The sequence below is a fragment of the Peromyscus eremicus genome, chromosome 7 (assembly GCF_949786415.1).
Source record: "Peromyscus eremicus chromosome 7, PerEre_H2_v1, whole genome shotgun sequence".
NCBI lineage: Eukaryota > Metazoa > Chordata > Mammalia > Rodentia > Cricetidae > Peromyscus > Peromyscus eremicus.
The window spans coordinates 96,917,661-96,937,818 of record NC_081422.1 but is presented as its reverse complement, the minus strand read 5'-3'; the positions used below and the strand labels follow the sequence as shown (position 1 = coordinate 96,937,818).

The 20,158-nt window shown below is 52.9% G+C and overlaps 1 protein-coding gene across 1 annotated transcript; it reads right to left on the bottom strand.

Annotated features, from left to right (window-relative positions):
* Positions 1-5,329: 5,329 nt before the first annotated feature.
* On the bottom strand, positions 5,330-16,841 carry Amotl2 (angiomotin like 2). Its single transcript, XM_059268467.1, is given in 12 exon segments — positions 5,330-5,444; positions 6,143-6,319; positions 6,724-6,938; positions 7,393-7,703; positions 8,417-8,577; positions 8,580-8,655; positions 8,657-8,702; positions 9,676-9,685; positions 11,637-11,729; positions 11,983-12,127; positions 12,947-13,241; positions 16,054-16,841. Coding segments are annotated over 12 exon segments (2,319 nt in total). The 5' UTR covers positions 16,785-16,841; the 3' UTR covers positions 5,330-5,385.
* Positions 16,842-20,158: the final 3,317 nt, after the last annotated feature.

Genomic DNA, 20,158 nt, shown 5'->3' with positions numbered 1-20,158 from the left:
TAGATGCTGGATATGTGAGGCATCTGATGCCTGTTCAAATCTGGAGCCAGAGAAACAGATGTGGGCCAGTTCTTGTCTAAAATATTCATTCAATACTTCTGAGCACCTCTGTGCTTGGCTTGGGATAGCATACAGTGATCAAACAGACAGTAGGGGCATACAAGTGTTTGGAAACATATTTTTGCTTTGTTTTGACCGTCCTGCCTCAATAAACATCTGTAACGTGAAGGAATAAGTGGATGAAGGAAGCAAGGAAGAGATGTCACGGCCACTTTAGAGAAGTAGGAGGGAGGAAAGAGAAGTCAGCCACACTAAAGCAGAGAACCCGTGCCTTAGGAAGGAAGGCTATTGTGTTGTGCAAACGCGGGATCTGAGTTTGGATCCCAAAACCCCATGCCAAAAGTTGAGGATGGTCATGGTATGCCTGTAACCTCATCCTTGTGGAGTGCAGAGACAGGAGGATTTTTGGAGCTTGCTGGCAGGCAGCCTAGCTCCAGGTTCTGTGGAATGAGACAGTGATAAGGCAGGACACCCAACATCTTCCTCTGGCCTCTTCACATGGGCGTATGCACCTGCACACATACACGTGCACATACAAATATACCATACCCATTCACACCCCAAAATAAAGGTCGTCGTGGTTTTCAGGGCAAGACTTTGTAGTGACTTGCACAGCCGCCACTGTGCTGTAGAGATGCTGGCGTGCTTGCTACTGATGCAATCTGCTGTGAGGATTTCCACAGTCCGCTGTGTTGAGCAAGCAGAGGCTGCAGAGGACAGTCTGGACAGGCCTCCCCCAGCTAGAAATGGCATTGTCATAGAGGGCCAGACAGATACAAGAAGGGTCAATTGTAACAGGGAAATGACCATGAAGTTGCCTAATACACCTGGAATGTGTCGTTAGGTAGGAGCATTTGGACTTGCAAAAGACACCTCTGAGGACAAATCATGACATTGGCCTTGTTCCAAATCCAAAGCTATGAGACCGCTGGAGCAGAGGAGGTACATGTCCCTACAACAGTGTAGTAGCCACTTCTGCAGCTGGTGCTGGGGAATGTAAGTTTGCTTGGTGAGATAGAGAGGGCTAAGACACAGGCCAGATGTAGATTCAGGTCTTGGCAGGCTGGCCAAACCATCCAGGCTTCCAGACAGGTTAGTGCCTTAACAACTGAGATCTCAGCTTCCTCCATTTCCAGTTCCAAGCCCCACCTTGAAGAGACAAAGGTAAGCCCTAAACATGGGCATCTCCCAGAACATAATCTCTTTGGTCAGGCATGATGCCCAGTGCCCCTAAGTAGAGTTAATAATAAAGCTATGTCTAAGCGCTCCCTTAACAGCTCCCTTAACAAAGCCCGGGATAGACTTAACCCTTTGTACCATTTTTCTTAGAAATGGTCCTCCCAATTAAATAAGATTCAGGCTTTAAAACAAACAAACAAACTGTCAACTCTGTATAGCCAAGACTCATTGGCCCTTTGGCCAAACCTCAGGAAGAACTCATGCCCCATAGCAGGCTTGGGATCCATGATGAGGCCTCTGACTTAGAGCAGACAGTGTTCTTTGCAGCCTAGAGGAAGTGTAGCAGAGGTGCTGGGTCCAGGATGCAGGGAAGGATCCTGTCAGCTGTAGAAAGTTCAAGGAGTCATCCTGAGAACTAACAGGCCGTGTGGAAAGTGGATCAAATGGTGCTTTAATGGTATTCATATGGGCTATGGACGGGGCATTTAGTGCTGACCCATGCTTGCCCGCTGGCTTAAAGGAATTTCTGTGATATAAGATACAACTGAACCGGGCATGTCAAAGGGGAGATCTCATGGTATATGAAGTCAACCTCTTTCCAAAGGATGCTGAACAGTCAGTTGCTGTGGCACTTTGCATGGGTTAGACCCAGACATAGCTAGTCCAGGAAGACATCGCTGTCATGAGGACTCTGAACTGCCTCCAGCAGGCTTGGTCACCCAGCAAGGACTATGAAGGAGTGACTATGTGTCTACTAGATCCCCACTTGGGTTAAGAGACAAGGTGGTAGGTAGGTAGCTCTGAAAATAAGTTTCCTGTCCAGTCGGGGTCCTCAGGGACCATGGAGAGGCTTTGCTTATCTGTGGGTTTGTACCTGTTTACTGCCTCTGCCTTTGGCACATTGTTAGCCAGCTCTTTGAGCCTGGCACATGCTCATGCCAAGGGAGAGTTAATAGTTAACCAGAAGGTGAGAGAGAGGAGAGAAGCCAGGCCAGTCGCTCATACGTGGCTCCTGGAATGGTATGCTTCCCCGCTACCCGGAGCCACACAATCCCTACCCTTTTGTAGTGAGCCTAGGTGGGGCTAAGACAAGAAGGTTAGGGCTCAGATTAGGTTGTCCCCTAAGAGATCAGCTTGGTTTCCAAAAGGCCTCTCAGAGGCGCCCAGGTTCTAGCACAGGCCCCACCCCTTCACAGGTGTCCAGACACCTGGGGCAAATGCTCTTTCCTCAGAGCCTCTCCAGCTCCCCACTGTTGGCAGCTTCTGTTTGCAGGGCTTGGCTGTAGGGTGGATTGCAGTGAGCTGAGGTTTAGTTCCTTCCCTGAGATGCCTTGCCAGGGAGCACATGTGGCCATGGAGGGGTCCAAAACAGAAAATATTGCTGCCCCTAAACCTTTCTCTGCGACACACGGGCAGACATACACATACATGCGCGTGTGCTGAACACATTGGGACCCATTTCTTCCTCCTTTTGGTCTACGGGAAGAAAATACGAAAGTGACTCTAGACTGACTAGATCACCCAGAAGGCAGACAGCAGGGTCCACAGCCACTTGCAGAATTGCTGGAAAAGTCTTTGCATGTTCTGAATTCTCTTACTTGGTCAACTCCATTCTCATGACAAGCAGGCTGGCTTCTTTAGAACCCCAGCTTGGTCACTCATCAACGTGGTTGTTGAGTCCCCACACCTGCCCTGAAGACACTTCACCCATGGTCATAGGAGGTTAACTTGCTGTTAACCTACGGCCCATCTGGGGGTCTGCTGCCTCACAGTCAGTCTTATGTCCACTTGCATCCTGAGTGGGGAGTCAACGCCAAGATTAAGAGGTAATTTTACTTTTACGTGGTGGAGAAATACGCTGTGTGAACAAAGGGAGGAGGTTAAAGACAGGTGCCCAAGAACTCATCACACTCTGGAACATACCAGAGGGTTCACACGGTACCATGTAACCTAGAGGTAACCATGGTAACAAAGAAGTTGTGTGCTAAGTGAGAGGATAAAGTGGGTAACATATCAACACCTTTGTGTTCACTCCCACTCTGTAACAACCGGAACCCGAATGGGTTAGGACAGTTCCCTGGAAAGGCAGCCATCTGCCACACCCTCTACCCTCATAGCTGGTCTCTGTGAAAGTGCCCATGTGTGGGGAGATGGGGACAGCCACATCATTTCAACTGTCCTTAATGCCACTTCACAAAATCTCCAGTAGGATTTGTCACATGTCCTTGAAGAGTGGACATGGTAACCCTTTAAAATCTTCTTCCTCTTTCCTTTTCTCATCCTTGCAAATAACCAGTAAGTAGCTGGAGGTCACACACACACCTGTAAATTCACTGCTAAGGAGGCTGAGGCAGGAGAATTTCTAGTTTGAGGCAAACTTAGACTCGGACCTAGGCAGTGTCTCAACCAATAAATGAATGAATAAACAGATAAGCATCTCTCCTTATAAGTTTTTTTTTTATTAAAATACTGTCATACCCAGTGGAATGCAGCAGCAATCCTGGTACAGGGTGCCGTAACAAAACAGCCATGTTTACACTTTAAATATTCATGATAACTTAAACACACAGACACACGTCATGGTCTTTGGCAGAAAAAACGTTCACAGCAACAAAAAATACTTTAAAAGAAATACCAAATATTAATCCAAAATATATTAAGTTGTTTTTTTTTCTTTCACAATATTTTTTGCCTTTTTTCCCTCCTTTTTTTTTTAACTTTTATCTTTGTAAACAATGCACATGAACCAGATGTATTTTTCAGCTTTACACAAGGGTAGGGGAATTAAAAAAATATGCAATTGCCCAGCAAATGCAAATGTTTAAAAAGGAAACTCAGAGAACCATGGGAATGAAACAACAAACAGAACTTGGAAACAGTGAAAGAAAAACAAACAAAAACAACCAAAGATTCAAGGAGAAAACACAAAAAAGCTCTGAAATCCACCCATCGCTTTTTGAGCTGAATGGGGGTTACTTTAAGACCAAAGTCAAAGTCACTGCTGCTGGCAGGCTGCCGTGTGGGGTCTTCACCCAATTCCAAGTAGTTGGCCCTGCTTCAGAGCTGGGGCACCAGAAACTTGAGGAGCCAGCCTCGTGGGTGCCGTTCTGTGATGGGGCACCACAGTGAGGACTTTTGTCTTTTAAGCTCACTGATCAGTTTTCAAGAGCACAGCTTCCTCTCCCAGTCCCTGCCGGTGGGAACAAACACATTTACGAGAACAACTTCTCCAGTTTCTTCAAGGAGAACCTGGGGCTGGGCATGACAGATGTCCATATGTGGCGGCTCATTGCATCTGGCTCAGTCTACAACCAAACTGACAGGGTGTCCCAGGGACAGGAGCTGTGGAGCTGTTCAGAAAGGCTGGTGACAAGAGTCCCATGGGCATGGAACACAGGGGTTTAAAATGGAGGAAAGGCAACCAATATCAAATTCCATGGCCAAGAAGTGGAGGCGGAGGAACCCATCAGATGTTTCAAGAACCAGGGCAGCAGGGGCAGGCAGCACAGCCTTGGAAGGAGAATCTCAACCAGCATGCTTAGTCTTCTGTTCCCAGGAAGGAGAATTATATACAAAACACACTGTTCTGCAGGCCTCTCAAATGGCCTCTAACCTACTCCAAGCAAGAGGCATGTTGGTGGCTCCCAAAAGACCCACACTCCTAATAGTCCCCCCAAAGATTCCAGTCTTAGCGATCTGAAGAAGGCAGTGAGGAACTGAAGAGCAGATGGAGTTGGCTGAGGCCATGCTTGACCACAGAACACCATGGCTGGCTTGTGACCCCAGCAGACCACGAGATCAGTGCCCAGCCATCCTTGGGAATCAGAATCCACTCCCCTTTCCCTTCATGCCTGAATACAAAGGGGCAGGACGGAGGGGACTCAACTCCTTTCTGCTCCAGCAACAGACAGACCCTGGGCGGCAGGGGGAATCTGGCTCTTTCTTCCTCACGGGCATGGGAGGAATATGGGCCAAGAAGCAGTCTTCTAGGGGTGCAGACTTTTCTAGGTCCCTTGTAGTGCTCCTCTCTGAGCTTCATGCACCACACCGTCAATGACTGGAGAAAGTAAAGGCTCAGCACTTGAAGACCGCTGGAGTGCCAGGGAGGCCAGGGAGTCGGGATCCCCAAGGCACCACCTCTTCCCTTCAGATCAGTATTTCCACCATGTCTGACAGGTCCTGGACTCGGGTTGCAGCTACAGAGTCTGGAGAAAGACAAGAAAACAGCAAGGCCTATGCTGTGAGTATTATTGTTCTTTTCAGCTCCCAACACATTTTAAAGACAGGCTCTTTCTTCTGATTCCCTCCTCCTAAGCTGCTCCAGTCCTCAGGTTCCTCTTAACTTGGTCAACTAAGTACAACGCTGTGCTCCCTCCCCTCAGCTGGGGCCTAGACTGCCGAGGAAGTATGCCTGTGTTTAGACTCTGAACTGGCTAGAGTGATCAGTGGAGGGGTGCCCCCAGGGTTAGAAGCAGGCTATAGCATTCTTGTCATGCCTGTGGTTTTCTGAGATCATGAGGCACACACAGGCAGCTATGCTAGGGTGAATGTGAAATCAGAGTAGGAAGAGAAAAGGCCTCTTCTCAAGTTCCTCTTTTCTGGGCTCTCCCAATAGCTTCCTATTCCAAGATCACCATCAGGACCACTTGCCAAGCTCCATCATCGTAGATATGTGGACCAGCAGGAGGATATGTGAGAAAAACTCCAGAGGAGATACAATGCCTTCTGATGGGGTACTTTCTTTTGAATTAGAGGCCTGCCTCCCATTGACTGAGGGTTTCATGCCTCCAACAACCCTCATTCCCACTGTGGGGCTTCCCACGGTGGATGAGTTTGGGGGAAATGTGTGTTCCAGCTCACAGCCCCCATCTACCACCCAGGCCAGGGGAAGCAGGGTGCTTACCCAGAGAGGGTGTCCTCTGGCTACTGCTGCACCCTAGGAGGCTCTCGGGCTCTGAGGCTAAGCAGGCAGAGGTGCTATCTGCAGGGCTCTCAGTCTGGGTGCTCCCATCTCTGCTCCCGTGTTTGGTGTGGGTAGGGAGAGGAGCTGTGGCTGGGGGCTCCTCTGCTGGTACACGGTCTGTAGGAAAGAAAAGTGGTTGATGGATACAGCCTGATGCAGGAGACAAGGCCCCCGATGGAGGACATCTTAAACTCCGTGGACTGAGCTGCTCTTAGTTTGCAAGACGCCTAATAAAATGAAAGGCTCCCTTTTTGAAATGGGAATAGGTGGGGTCAAGTTAGGCATCAATGCTCTGCACCCCTTCTTTGTAGCTGAAATCTAGGACTTCTTAGTATTGGCTTAGGAGCAGTACGTAGAAACTTGCCTACATCTATCTGCAAGCCGCTGAAGGCCCATCATCCACTTTATACTAGGAGGACCCTGTGGGTGTCAAGGTCATGGGAGCCAAAGGTTAAGCCAGGTCTGGAGTCTGGTTTCCAAAGGTCCTATTCCCCTCCATCCCACTGCAAGCCTCTTCATACCTACTGTCAGCCGGGCAGGTGCATCCGTTTGCCGCTCGCTGGATGAGAGCCCTTGCCAGCTCTGAACCCCCACTGCAGCCGCGAAGATGGATGGCACCGACTTGGCAGGCCGCAGGGTGCCCTGGGTAGCCTTGCCAGGGTCTTTCCTGGAGCGTTGCTGAAGGACCTTGATCACTGCATCCTTCTCTAGGATCTGGGCATGGAGCACCTTCAACCTGTGGGAGAGGCCACATTGTCAGTCCCACGGACTCAGCCCCTTACCTTCTACCCACCTCACAGAAGTCGGAAGGAAACTCAAGACATCCCTCCCTAAAGCAGGTAGGACGGACCTCTTGCCCTTGTGAGGCGCACTGCATAACGTTATTAATGCTCTGCAATTGATGTTCTCTGAGCCCACCTCATTGCAAGAGTCAGGTCCTAGGGCTAGAAGCAGGCATGAGGACCCATAGCAGCCAGACCTTGGATGGTACCCACCCACGTCCAGCCTGAGCACAGGAGGGATTCACTCAGGGAAACAACTGTTTATAATTTCTGGAATGTCAAACATACTGAGCTGCTGAGGGTGGGGCCCTTTGTCCCAGTCCGGGGACAAAGGATTGGGCAGAGACTGGCTACTACCATCCACCCCTCTGCATCCCTCCAGATGTCCCTGCCTGACCCTATAGTAACCTGCTCTCCATCTCTTGGTGCCTGTGGCTGCCTGCCAGCAGGCCCTCATTGAAACTGCTGCTGGGCGAGGGCTGGGGGGAGTGTCTGATGAGAGTGGAGTCGCGCTGCGCGGCGGCGGTGGCAGCGGCATCCATGGCAAACTGCCTCATGGCCCGTTCCTCCAGGTACTTTTGTTCCCACTTGGTCATGTCAGCCTCCAGAGCCAGGATCTGTTCTTCCTTCTCCCTCAGTTGTTCTGAGAGTCGAAGGGCACTGAGCTCAGTGGACCCACCATTGATGCCACCACTACCAGTGAGGGTGCCTGCCTGTCTCTGTAGAGCAAAGCATAGCATGGTCAAGGGTTAAGGCTGGGGTATGTGGGGCTTTGGTCCTCCTGCTTTCAGGAAGACCTTAACACATGCATACCTGTTCAATCATTTGCTGCGCACCTCCACATCCTCCCCGCTGCCTACTTCCACCCAGAGATACAGGGGATAACAAAGGTCCTCACATTCCCTCCCAATTTATAGTAGCCAGGGACATAAGGGCACATATGACTAGAAAACCAATTGTCTGAAGTGGGAGTGGGAATATGAGTGATAATCACATTGCGACAACTAAGTTTTGGTTCCCCTACTTCTATGACAAGGTTAATGTTGGGTGTGGAGACAGAACTCTATCTGGTTTGTAAACAACGAGAAATGTTTATGTCCAAATACATAGCAAGCTCAGACTCAGGGCTCAGACATCTACTTCCTATCTTGGGAAGAGAAGTGAGAGTGTGTCCCAGTCTTCTGCATGAACATTATTAATGACTGCTATCTGGTTCTGAAGTCCCAGTTTCTGCTACTGCCGAGGTTAAGACTCGTCAAGTCCTCCAAACCTGAACACAGACCACATGGCAGAGCCTTTGCGACACAAGATGACTGAGAGGGACCAAGCAGCCAAGGGGGGGCATGGAGCAATCATCTTTCCCAGGGGACAGAGACTAGAGCTCAGGGATTCCTTGGATTCTGCCCAGCTCTGCCCGCTACACAGGTCTCACCTGCTGTGCGCGAAGGGCTTTGAGTTCCTGCTCTAGGCGCGTGCGCAGACGCAGCTCCAGCTGCTCCCGTTTCTCGCAGGCAGCCTGCAACTGTCCCAGAGCCTGCTGCAGCCGCTCCACCTTCTCCACATAGGCCTGCTTCTTGCGTAGCTCCTCTTCAGCCTGGCAGCACGGCTTTGTGCATTGCCCAGAGCCTGCTCCAGCAGTTCAGCACGTCGCCGCTGGTCCTCGATGGCACCGACGCAGCAGTGCCATCTCACGCTCCAGCTTCTCCTGTTCCTGCTGGCTGCTCATAGCCTGCCGGGGAGAAATTGAGAAGTGATCAGTGATGGTGGCCACAGTCACCCACTAGTGGGCTCTGTACCGACAACCGCCGCTCACCCTCTTGACACTCCTGGGAGTTGTCTATTATTACATTTTAGTGAGACGCAGGTTAAGAGTAAACGGCAGGGCCTGACTGTGACTCTTGCTGTAACAACCAAGATAAATGGCCTCTCAGCTGGGATACTGCTCAAACTGAGCCAGGCATGGCCACCGCCAAAACATAGTCACAGTTTCCCTTAAGCTTCACGATGACTAGAGACTGGTCAGGCAGGAACTGATCCAACCTTTTATAGATTAGGGTACTATAACAAGGTCATTGTTCAAGCAGGAAGAAGCAGGCAGGCACTTTTCATATCTTATCCAACTCAATCTCCCAGGTAGGATTTGTGGCTCTTGATTTATAAGGGAAGAAACATAGGAACCAAATGGCTGACTGAGAGGCTCCAGCTCTCTGGCTGTGCATGTAGTTCTTGTCCCCAAGTGTCTGCTCTGGACTGCAGCCTGCAGCCTGCAGCCTCTCCTGTTCAGTGCTCCTGACTTTATATGGTCTGAGGACCTACACGTAGGCAGGTGGGCTCATAACAGAATTCAAACCTCGCAGCACAGCGACAAGGATGCTAGTCCAAAGACTGCATCCAAGACTCCAGCCAGTCCCTGACCACTTAGCTAATTGGTAAGAGGAGCTCTGCGCAGAGAACCTCTCCATCTCACCGGGCCAAGGCCAGAACACAAGACTTCTCTAAGTGATGTTCTAGGCCTACGACCCACCTCAAAGCACTTGCCCTTTGGGAATCTCTTTGCTTCCTAGGACAGCATGGGCAGGGGCAATCCAAGCCACCTCCAGTGCACTTCTGAAGGCTGCACCCAGCCTGGCGGGCCCATCTCTTTGGTACAGAAGGAAAAGGTGGGGCTATTCAATGACGCTTTAATGCAACTGTTCATATTCTGCCTGCTCAACAACCGGTGAATGGGGTGGAGGGCGGAAACCAGGTTTGGACTGAGAACAGTATCCGTCCCATGTGGGTCCAGAGCCCTACAGCCTAATGACTGAATAATGCCCAGACATCAGCCCTAGCACTATTAGGAGGCAATGCCCTATATACTGCCCTATCTCACAGCCCAAGGTGACACCTGTCCCAAGGGGGCAGGGCCAGTCGTCAGGCCTCAGAGCCAGCTCTTGAAGGCCTGAAACAGACAATGCAGGCAGAGCTGGAGGCTGCTCTGATTTGTTGAAGGGAAAAAGCCAGTGGTGTGTGTGTGTGTGTGTCGGGGGGGGGGGGGGGGGGGGGGGGTAGGGGTTCTGTACCCGCCACAAAAAAGGTCACCCTCAGCCCTTTAGAATGAAGATTGGGGGTGGGGTGGGAGTGGGGGAGCTGCTGAGGTTTTTCTTAGCTCCTGGGGCTGTGGGTCCAGTTTTTTGCTTCCGGAAGCCTTACTGTACAACCTTAAGATACCGTGGTAGCGGGTGGAAGGTCAAGTCTGCTTAGCAGGCTCCCCACATTCAGGTCCCAGCCACCCTTTGTGTCTCCCAAAGCTAGGCTGGGCGCCGCCGGGGCCGAAGGGCGCCACTGTCAGGCGCATATGGGAGGGGAACGGAGGGGGACCGGCCGGGAGCGGAACAGCCCAGCGGCTCTGGAATGCCAGGCATCCAGGTCACCCGCGGCTGCGAGATTAATGGCTCCAGCAAGAAGCCAAGAACAGCCTGGCGCTAGCTCGCTCCCCGGGGAGCGGAAACGCCTCCCGGCTGCTTCTGCCCCCCTCCCCCTCTGCAGGCTTCCAGAAACCCTCCTAAGACTTCCTTTCTTTGCCGGAGCCTGGGCCCCAAAGCCGCCCTTCCCACTAAAGCACCCCCCCCAGTCTCCCTTCCCCTAGTAGTCGGTCCTCCGCAGACTCCCAAGGGCAGCCCCTAGGCGACACCTCCTTCCTCCTCATCTCCGTTCCAGAGACCTTTAGCCACTCTCACCTCATTTTGAAAGGTAGTAGTGGATAGCCCAAGTCTTGCCCAATCTGAGCCCATTTCCTGCCAAAGGCTGATTAGCAAGCACTCGAGGGCTCTAAGCCCTTGAAGCAAGAAGCGGGCATTGCCAGAAGTGTCTTCCCCTCTCCTGAGGCCCCTTAACAAAGCGCTCTCATAAATTTCCTTTCTAAAAGCCCGTCTTACCTACAAGCCTGCCTGATACCTCCTTCACACTACAGCAGTGCTTCTGCGTTCCCACAGATCTTCCCAGACCACCAGGGGCTGCCTACTCACCAATCTCCGGGATCATGAACACTTTTTCCCCCTTGAACCTGTGGGAACCTGCTCCTGCCTTAAAGCTTATCTCACCTCCCTGCTATTTTCTGGGCAGTGAGAGTTCCCACCCTCTGCCCAACACTGGCCCAGTGCTTAGCTCAAATCCACCAATGAAGAAGGAATGAATGGATTAGTCTATAAAGCCTCCAGGATGCCTGGCCTCCCTGTTTACAGAGAAGCCTGAGTGCTTCCTATAGACTGTAGCTGTCGACTAAGCCCATTTGTGGCTCTCTCAGGACCTCCACCAGTTCTACCCTGCTTTCCAGCTTATCCTCAGCCTTTCTGTTGCCTGGCATTCCTAGGAAACTCCGGAAGATCCCCCATTGTCTCCTATTTAACCACTGCCAAGGCTGTCCTGGCCTCCATGCAGGAGGGACCAATGTGACACTGAGGGTCAGTACCATGTGGCCCAGCCAGTCACTGCTCCCTAGTTCCTATTCATCTTTGGAAACCGCTCTTTCCCACAGCAGCCATTCAGTAAATCTGGTCCTGGAGTGCTCCTCTGCAAGGAAGCGGGTTACATCTCAAGGGGAATGGAACGGGGTCACAATGGTCTCATTGCCTGTACGCCCGGCAAGGTTTCTTAACAGGTCCCCAACTCACTCTGAGCAAGCAGCTTGGCTACCATGTCCTGACTGCCCGCCTGGGCTTCCTGTGTCTTGCTTGCCAGGTGGCGGTTTGCAGATTCCAGTCTCTCTGTTTTAAATAAAGAGGAGAGATGTTTTAGTATCAAGGAATGTTGCCAGCCTGGGGGTTTACCCTGGGGTTCTAACTGTGAGCCTGCATCCTCCAAACTGGGGATGGGTTTTTACAGGGAAGTCCCAGCTCAGATCAGGGCCCAATGATGGGAACTCATGGGGGCCTCTGCAGCACAGAACAGAGAATCTGAATTTCCCCCCAAACCCTCAGATATCTTCCCAGCTCCCCAACCCACGAGCCTAGTTCTCACCTCTAAGATCGCGGTTGAAGTCCTGCAACCGCCTCATCTCACTGTCCATCTTGTTCCTCATAGTCTTCTCCAGGGCCTCACGCTTGGAAGAGGTCCTCATCAGGCTCTCATGGGCCTCAGAGAGCCGCTGAATTTCATTTTCCAGCTGTCAAAGACAGACAATGAAATGAATGACACCAGGGAGTGAACGAGGCCAGTGGCTCTAGTGAGATAATCAGGGGACTGCAGGTAGGGCAGACTGCTGGGACAGACAGCTGTTCCTAAGGAAGGACTGGATGCTGCCTAGACCCAGGGCTAGATGCTCCTCAAGAGGGCTACCTCCAGCCTGCCCCATGTCCAGTGTTTCTAAGAAGCATTTCATTTCCGCTTAGCATTGTCTCATAATCGGAGTGCAAAGAACCGGGGATGAGCATATTCTAGGTGGCTGAACCTTAGTACACAACTAGCCAGGCTTCACCAAGGAAGGGGGGGCGGGGCGCCAGACCCCAGCCTGAGCCGCCTCTGACCAGAGCATGTGGCTGCCCCTCCCCCTTGGAAGCCACAGGTCTTACACGTGCTCCTAGCTGGCTTGCTATGCCAACCCGTTGCTTTTTTTTTTTCTTTTCCCTGAGAGGAGGGGCTTTCTCTTTGGCCAGGGCTGGCCTGGAACAGACTGGCTGTTGTGTGGGTGCACAAAGGACTTTCTGTGGGAGGTGTCCACACAGGAGGGGGTTGTGCAGGGCGAGGGTACAAGTGTGCAGAGAGCTAGTGAATGAGTTCTTTCTAACCACCACTGGCCAGCAACTGCTCATGCACCAGGGCAAACCGCTCGGCTGTTCCTCAGCTGTCTGGAGTGAGCTTGGAGTGTTTGTGTGTGTGTGTGTGTGGGGGGGGTGTGTAAGACAGAATTTGGTGCAAGAGGCAGCCTGATAGGCTTTCCTGTTCCTCTGCCTCCCCCATCCACCGGGGCCCTAAGAGTCTCTACCTTGTCTATGCGGCTGGCCTTCTCTGCCGTGCCCTCCAGCTCTCTCTGCAGCCTCTCATTGTCTCTCTGCAGTCTGGCGTTCTCCCTCAGCACGGTCTCCATCTGCGCCAGGTGGGCACTGCCCGAGGCGGCCTGCGAACTTGCTGGTCCCTCCACTGCAGGTGGACTGAAGGAGCTTGGGGGACCATGGCTTAGGGCGGCCGGATGAAGGGGTGGGGAGTGCTCCTGGGGCTGCTGCAGGTACTGGTACTGCTGCTGTTGGAGGAACACGGGCGGGACCTGGGCCTGGAGGATCCTGGAAAAGAAGAGGCAAAGACCTCAGAGACCGACTCACACAAACACACCCTGGCTATCACCAGTGCCAGTGGCTGAGCCTCGCCAGTGTTAGGCAGCCACCAGTGGGGAGGGCCTGTGTCACATGGCATCTGCCTGAGACTCAGAAGGGTCAGAGAGCAAGACCGGTGTGGGGTGGCATAATATCCAGATGCTTGTTCTGTTCACAGCTGCCCCACGGTGGCTAAGGCCTTAGGGATCAGCCCAAGCAACCCTGGGCATCCTAGGCATGTACAGCTTAACTAAAGCATCTTTGAAAATGTACCCTTAACCTTCCAATAGGATAGAAGGTTTCTGGGAAAGGCCCAGTGGCTGGATTCTGGTCACGTCAGCTAAAGCAGCTCACTTGAGCTCTCCTCCTTGTTTCAGGGTCCTGCTACCCCCCCCAGCTACGAAATTCTTTTCCAAGAACCCAGCTAAGATTAGAGCAGGGAAGCAGGTGCTGAGCCTGAGCTCAGCCTGACAAACAGGGACGGATTTCAGCCCCAGCTGCTGGACCTTCAGCAAATGAGTGTCTTGGCCACCCAGCATCACACCACCTCTGTCTGTTAAATCACAAGGGTCTCTGGCCGCAAAAGTGAGGCCAGACAGACAGAGTGGCCAGGAGACAACAGACACTCACAACAGTTTAGCCCCTGTCTCTGCTAGCGGGCACTTCAGAACAAGGGGCCACCTCTGGATTAGCGCATCAGCAGAGCTCAGGTCAGTGTTCTACAGGCCTCTGGCATAGGTGTAACACATTCTTGGGCTCTACGTCAAGAGAAGGACGAAGAGTGAGGTATGGGGAGTCAGAGAGCCTTTCTGGGGCCTCAGTGTCCTAAGAATTTTCTGAATCCCAGAAGGGCCTCAGAGTTGGATTTCACTTCCGGGTCCATCACACACCCCCTCCCCCATCCCCAGGCTTCCAGTTCAGTATTTCTCATCTGGTGAGCTGAGGAAAAGCCTGCATATGCTTTTTCCCACTATTACCTCCAGGGAGAGCAGGTTAGAGGGCTGTCTCAACTCTCTCTTGGTGCTAAGTGTGGTCACTCTCAGGGTGGCCTCAGAAAATTGTCATTCTCCACCCTCTCGCGCCGCCCCCGCCCCCACCCCCCAACCCCCGCCAGTCCAGGCAGACACAACTGGCATTCTTGGAGAATGATTTAGCTCCAAGTAAGCATGGTGACTCCTTTCCTTCCACACTTGCTTTCCCTGCTCCTGGGTCTGCCATTTCCCACTTCCCCCCTCCCCATCTTTTTGTTCTCTGCAAACAGGCCACTTCCTTGCCTGGATATTATCTTTTCCTGGCAGGGTTCAATAGGGCTGGTCCAAAAGAAGAAATTCTTCCTGAACTGCCCTGAGAAGGGGGATAAGGTGGATGTCTGGGGGGTGTGGAGGCCGAGGAAACCCACGAGGCTCCATCCCCTGGCTCCTCCGGGCCAGGGCCACCACTCTGTTCCAGAGTAGAGGGAAACAACTGGTGAGGGAGATCGAGGGACTACATCAAGAGTCAGCAGGTCTGAAGTGAGCCAGACTTTGACCTTGAACCCAGAGGCTCTGCAAATTCTTGGGTCCCCCTGGTAGGGCTTCCTGGAAACCCACTTCACCCCACCCTCAAGGGGGATGCAGCCAAGGTGCCTGTTTCCAAGGAAAAGGTGAAGGGCTTGGTGAGGCATGCCTTTAATCCCAGCACTCGGGAGGCAGAGCCAGGTGGATCTCTGTGAGTTCAAGGCCAACATGGTCTGTCTACACAGTGAGCTCCAGGACAGCCAGGGCTGCACAGAGAAACTCTGTCTCAAAAAAACCAATTAAAAAAAAAAAAAAAAAAAAAAAAGAAGGGTCAGTTCAGAAGACTAAGGCAGCCCCTGGGTTCTAGGAACCTGCACTCCTTCAATGATATGGCTTCCTGCCTGCACTCACGGGGCTCCCAGCTTCCACCCTGGCTCTAGTGACCCATTCTCTCAGGCTGGCATTGTGATGTGCCTCTCTTTTAAAAGTCCATCATATCCCACCCCCAACACACACACACCAAGACTTCACTTCACACACAGTTAAGCTAAGTCACTGTCCTGATCCAACAGCATCCTGAGACTCCACCAAAAAAAACCACAAAAAACCAAAAGGCTCACCTAGGCCCAGAATCCTAATGACAAGTACAAGGGAAAACGTAATAAGTAATTAACTGGTAGACAAGGCAGCTGTGACCGAGGTGGCCACCTAGTTCTTTCAGCCTCGCTAGCAACACCTCCCAATGACAACAACAACAACAAAAAGTCCATTTTTCCCTTTCAAAACCTTCAGGAAGTCCCACCTTTGGCCTACTTAACTTGGGAGCAGTTTGGCAGGGATTCCCATTGTCTTTTGTTAGTTCTTTCTAAAAAAATCTCACCTTTAAACCCCATTCATATCCCCTGGGATCCCTCTTTACTTGAATGCTATAGACAATGCTGTCTATATTTTGAGTTAAAGCAATGATGTCAGTTTCTTTTTGTTTTAGACAGTCTTGCTATGTAGCCCAGGCGGGCGGTCAACTTGGGCTCCTCCTACCTCACCTAAGTGTGCTACCATGCCTGGCAGGTAATTTCCTAAGTAAAGTCAGATAGGCAAGTCCCCCTATCTTCCAGGAGCCCTAGGCTCCTCCCTTCTCAAGACTGAGAGTAGATCAAGAGCATCCAGCCCCAGGAGCTGGTGTGGGTGCAGTGGGGTTGGGATCATGCCACCTGGGATCCAAGGTATATGACCTTGGGGTTCTCCTGGGACACTGGACTAGAAGAAATCCAGGGTGGGGTAGTCACCTGACTTCCGCGTGCTGGAAGTGTGGGCTGCTTCGAGGACGGTATCTTGGGTCAGTGACAGCCGCAGTCTCATGAGCCAGTACAGCGTGTGGGTACTGAGGTGGGGGCCCACGGGGCTCTGGGACCTCAGCTGGGGGTCCTCGGGGTTGGAGACCCTGCTGGCTCCGGGCCAGCTGAGGGAAGCTGTGTGAAGAGCTCATGTGGCTGGGGACCCGAGCACCGTTTCTTTCCAGGGACAACTGCAGAAGTCGTTCACTCAAGGAGCGTACGTGGCCATGCCTCAGCTCCCGCAGAGCCTCATCCTGGCGTCGGCTGCCTCCTGATGCTCCTCTAGGATCTCGGTCCCCAACATGGGGCCGGGGTCCTGCCTGCTGCACTGCGTAGTACTGGGAGTGAGCTTTGGCCTCCTCATAGGTGGGCAGCTCTTCTCCCTTGCTGGGCTGTGGGCATGGCCGGTAGAGCCTGTTCTCTGCCAGGTGGGTCTCTCCACCTTGATGCTCCTGGCCCTGGGGCTCCTGCCTGGTGGCCTGCTGTAGCACCTGACTATCCTCAGGAGGTCCAATCTCCAGGGAGGCCTGGGGGCTCCCTGTGCCCCCAGCTCCAGCCCCACCCCTCAGGGCCTGTTGCTGGATGGCCAGCAGAGTGCGAGTCTCTGTCAGGTTGCCGTAGCGCAGCTGCTCCTGGATGAGGCGGTGCAGGACTGTCCCTGAGGAGTCTTCCAGTGTCCTCATGCTTCTCTGGCTTGCACACAGCTGCCTAGACAATGGCCAGCAGGCACCTGGTCCTAGAGCACCTAAGAGACAGAAATAATAGCAATCAATGGAAGCACACAGGAGGAGGTAGGGTAGGTAGGTGGTTTTACCTGGGCCCAGATGCAAGTGCCAATGTGGCTATCTATTAAGTTTAGTTACTGAGTCTTTACCCTCAGTTTGTCCATTAAAAACAATGCAGGGTGCCTCTTGGAGAGGCTGAGTGCCTGGTATGTTATAAATCCTTGGCAAATGTTTATCATTGACATTTACGGAGACTTAACTAATCCCATAGAAATACAACAAAAATCCATAAGGTTATCTAATAGGGACCACGGTCCCCTGCAGTCAGCCGCTACACCAAAACAGTCTCACTAGTGACTCTAGGACAAATTTCCATCAAATTCAACCACTTAGCAGCCTAGACCCCGGTTCACTGGCAGATGGTAAAGAATGCATGTAGCCCTGTAGAGAGAAGCTCTAAGCAAATGACTCCCATGACCCTTCAGAACAGTGATGCTTGAGCCACACAGGTAGCTCACCACCCTCCACCCGCTTCTCTTCCTGGAAGCACAGTCCTTGGAAGACAGACCCTGGGCTCAGCTTCTTCAAAGGCTCCCTCTAAAATAAATCTGAGTCTCCTTGTCACAGATGACCTTGGCAGTCATTCTGCACGGTGAGCAGGCAGGAGAAGCTACCCGTCAATTGGCAAATGCGGCTGAAGAAAGGTAACAATAGGACAATGGTTTTGTGAGGAGGCAAGAGTGCGCTTGCAGTAATGCGAGCCAGCGAAACATCCTTGATTTTATGATCACCTGCCTCTCTTGGGACACACATCTGCTACTTAGAAAAGCCCCTACGGTCCCTCTGCATCTCTGCTGACATTAGAAACAATCACCTGAACCAACTGAAGGGGTAATGACGTGAGGGGGAAGACGAAGGGGAGGGTGGGGAAATGTGGCTCCTTTCTGTGCCACGATGTGCCCCGCCTCAGCTTGGGAATGGTATGTTGGCAGAGCTGAGGGAAGGAAATGAGTCCTGAGGACACCTATGCGCTCATTCTTCCTAGCACCTAATCCTCTCCCCCACTGCATTCTACAATGTGTAAGACTTTAGGAGTCTGCTCGCACGCAGCTTCTTCTTCCTGGCATTTCCTAAGTTAATCACTGTCTGGGCTGACTCCCGCTAAGGAGGATCCGGGAGCGGCTACTAGGAATGCAGAGCCTTCGCGATAGATTCCAGGCGCGCCAACATGAGCCATGCTCCCGGAGCACGGAACATTTCCGAGGCCTTTCAGCGCACACGGGTCCCAATCTAATCCCCTAGATACACAACCTTTCAAGTATCTATAGTTGAACCATTACTAAAAACCAGCTTCCTTACCCGGGCGTTGCACCTGGACTGCTCTGGCGCTCTGCACTCTGCAAACCGCCTTCCTAAGCAAACACGCGTTTCTGGCCTTGGCCTGAGCTCCCTCTAGCAAAAGGAACCAAAGCTAAACCAGCCAGGCCAGGGCTCCCGCTCGACTCGAGGCGGACTACTAGCCCGGATGGCTGCCGGAGTGCCCCGGGCAAGCGTAACCCGCAACCACGAGAGGTCTTTTAGCATCGCGGGTCCGCCTCTCTCCCCAGACCTCTTTGTTTTCCAAATACTCCAGCGCTGACGTCACCGGGCTGGACAGCAAGCTGCATTCTTTCTAAGTGAGAGCCAGTTCGTGGCTCCGGAGAGGATTTTCCAAGGAAGACAAAGAGGAATTCTTGAGCTAGCTGAGGGTAAAAGCCACCTGTATCCCCAATCTAGACAAAGCAGCTACCTGGATCTTGCATTTGGAAAGATATGCCTACAGCCGTTTTCCACTTGCCCAGTCGCGAGTCTCACACCCCCAAACACCGATCCTCTGTCCCTCCTCCAGCCCTAGTGGGTCGGAGTCGTGTAGTCTCTCCCTCAAAAAAAGCACACACCACGGGGCTCCCCGGGCTAGATAGACGCCCAAGATCGAGCCTCGAAAGGGTGCACTGTCTCCCCTTCCCGCTCCCTGAGAGGCTCGTCCACTCCAGCTCCGATGGCCAGAAAAGGCCGGGCTGATCGCGGTGTCGGGGTGCCGCTGGGGAGCGTCCCCGCCGGCCTCGCGTGCTGCCGGGAGAGCCCGGCACCTTTCTTACCGCTGCGGCCCGCGGCTGCCGGCGCGCGCAGACCGTGTTCGGCTTAGGTATGTTCGGCAACGGAGGTGCGCACTCGCCAGTGTCGCCGACGTTCTGGCTGCTAGCGCCCCAGTGCGCAGCCCCTGGGTCAGCCCGCGCTGGAGGCGGCTGCTATGCCAGGAATGTGAGAGTTTCAGGTTCCCCCTCGGGATCAAAGCGAACCACAAATAACCTCTCAGCGCGCCGCCCTCCTCCGCCCTCCGCCTCCTCCCGCTCCCCGTCCGGGCCCCCGCCTTCCTCCCGGGAGGCGGCGCTGCGGCTGGCCGCTGGGCTGGCCTCAGTCTTGTCCCCTTGCCACCCTGGGCTCTGGCGGCTGTGCTGCGTTCCCTGCCCCCTGCCTTACTGTTCTAGCTGTTGAGGGGTGTCATAACCAACTCGGCCCAAGATCGCCCCACCACTGTCCGCGCCCGGTTCTCACCCGTCATCCCTACATGCACCGAAGGACGACTTTCCGGGATATGCCTCGCACGCCCTGCTAGTGGCTGCGGGAGGGGTCGTTGGCGTTTTGGAGATGGCGGGAGGACTGGGAAGCAGTCCACATCCGCCCAGCTTTGACCGTGCTGCAGGCGAACAGATGCTTCGGCTTGCAGCTGCCCCGCCTCTTTCCTAACCCTACTTACTATTTCACCCCCCAGCGGCAAACTTTGCATTGCACTTTTATTGTTTACAAACATCTTCGACAGCTCTTTTAGATCCTGCCTCTACAGGAAGTGTGAATCTGGGTTGAAAATCTGGTGGATTTGACCCACTACCCAAACGAATCACCCTCCAACTAACTCCACTCAGCTTTAAGCCGAGCACGCGGCGGGTCACCACTCGCGTTTCCCTCGGCCATCCGATTCCAGTCACCCTCCGACGGTGTTCTTTGACCGTCTTTGTAGTAAGTAGGAAACCAAGGCTCAGAGAGTTTAAGCAGTTTACCTAAGGTCACAGAGAGAGTAACTGATGAAGCCAAGTCTCTTTTCGTGGTCACCAGAATCCGGGCTCCCTAACCGAACAGGGCAGACCCATAGAGTCTCTGCTTCCACCTACCTGTCCCCAATTCCATGATCTTTTCCACTTCTACACCCAGCCAACCCTCTTTCCTGTCCGCTTCGCTGGCTCCTGATGTTCTGCCTGGGAGTGTTCTGTCTCCTCTGTCTTTTGGGTCCTTCT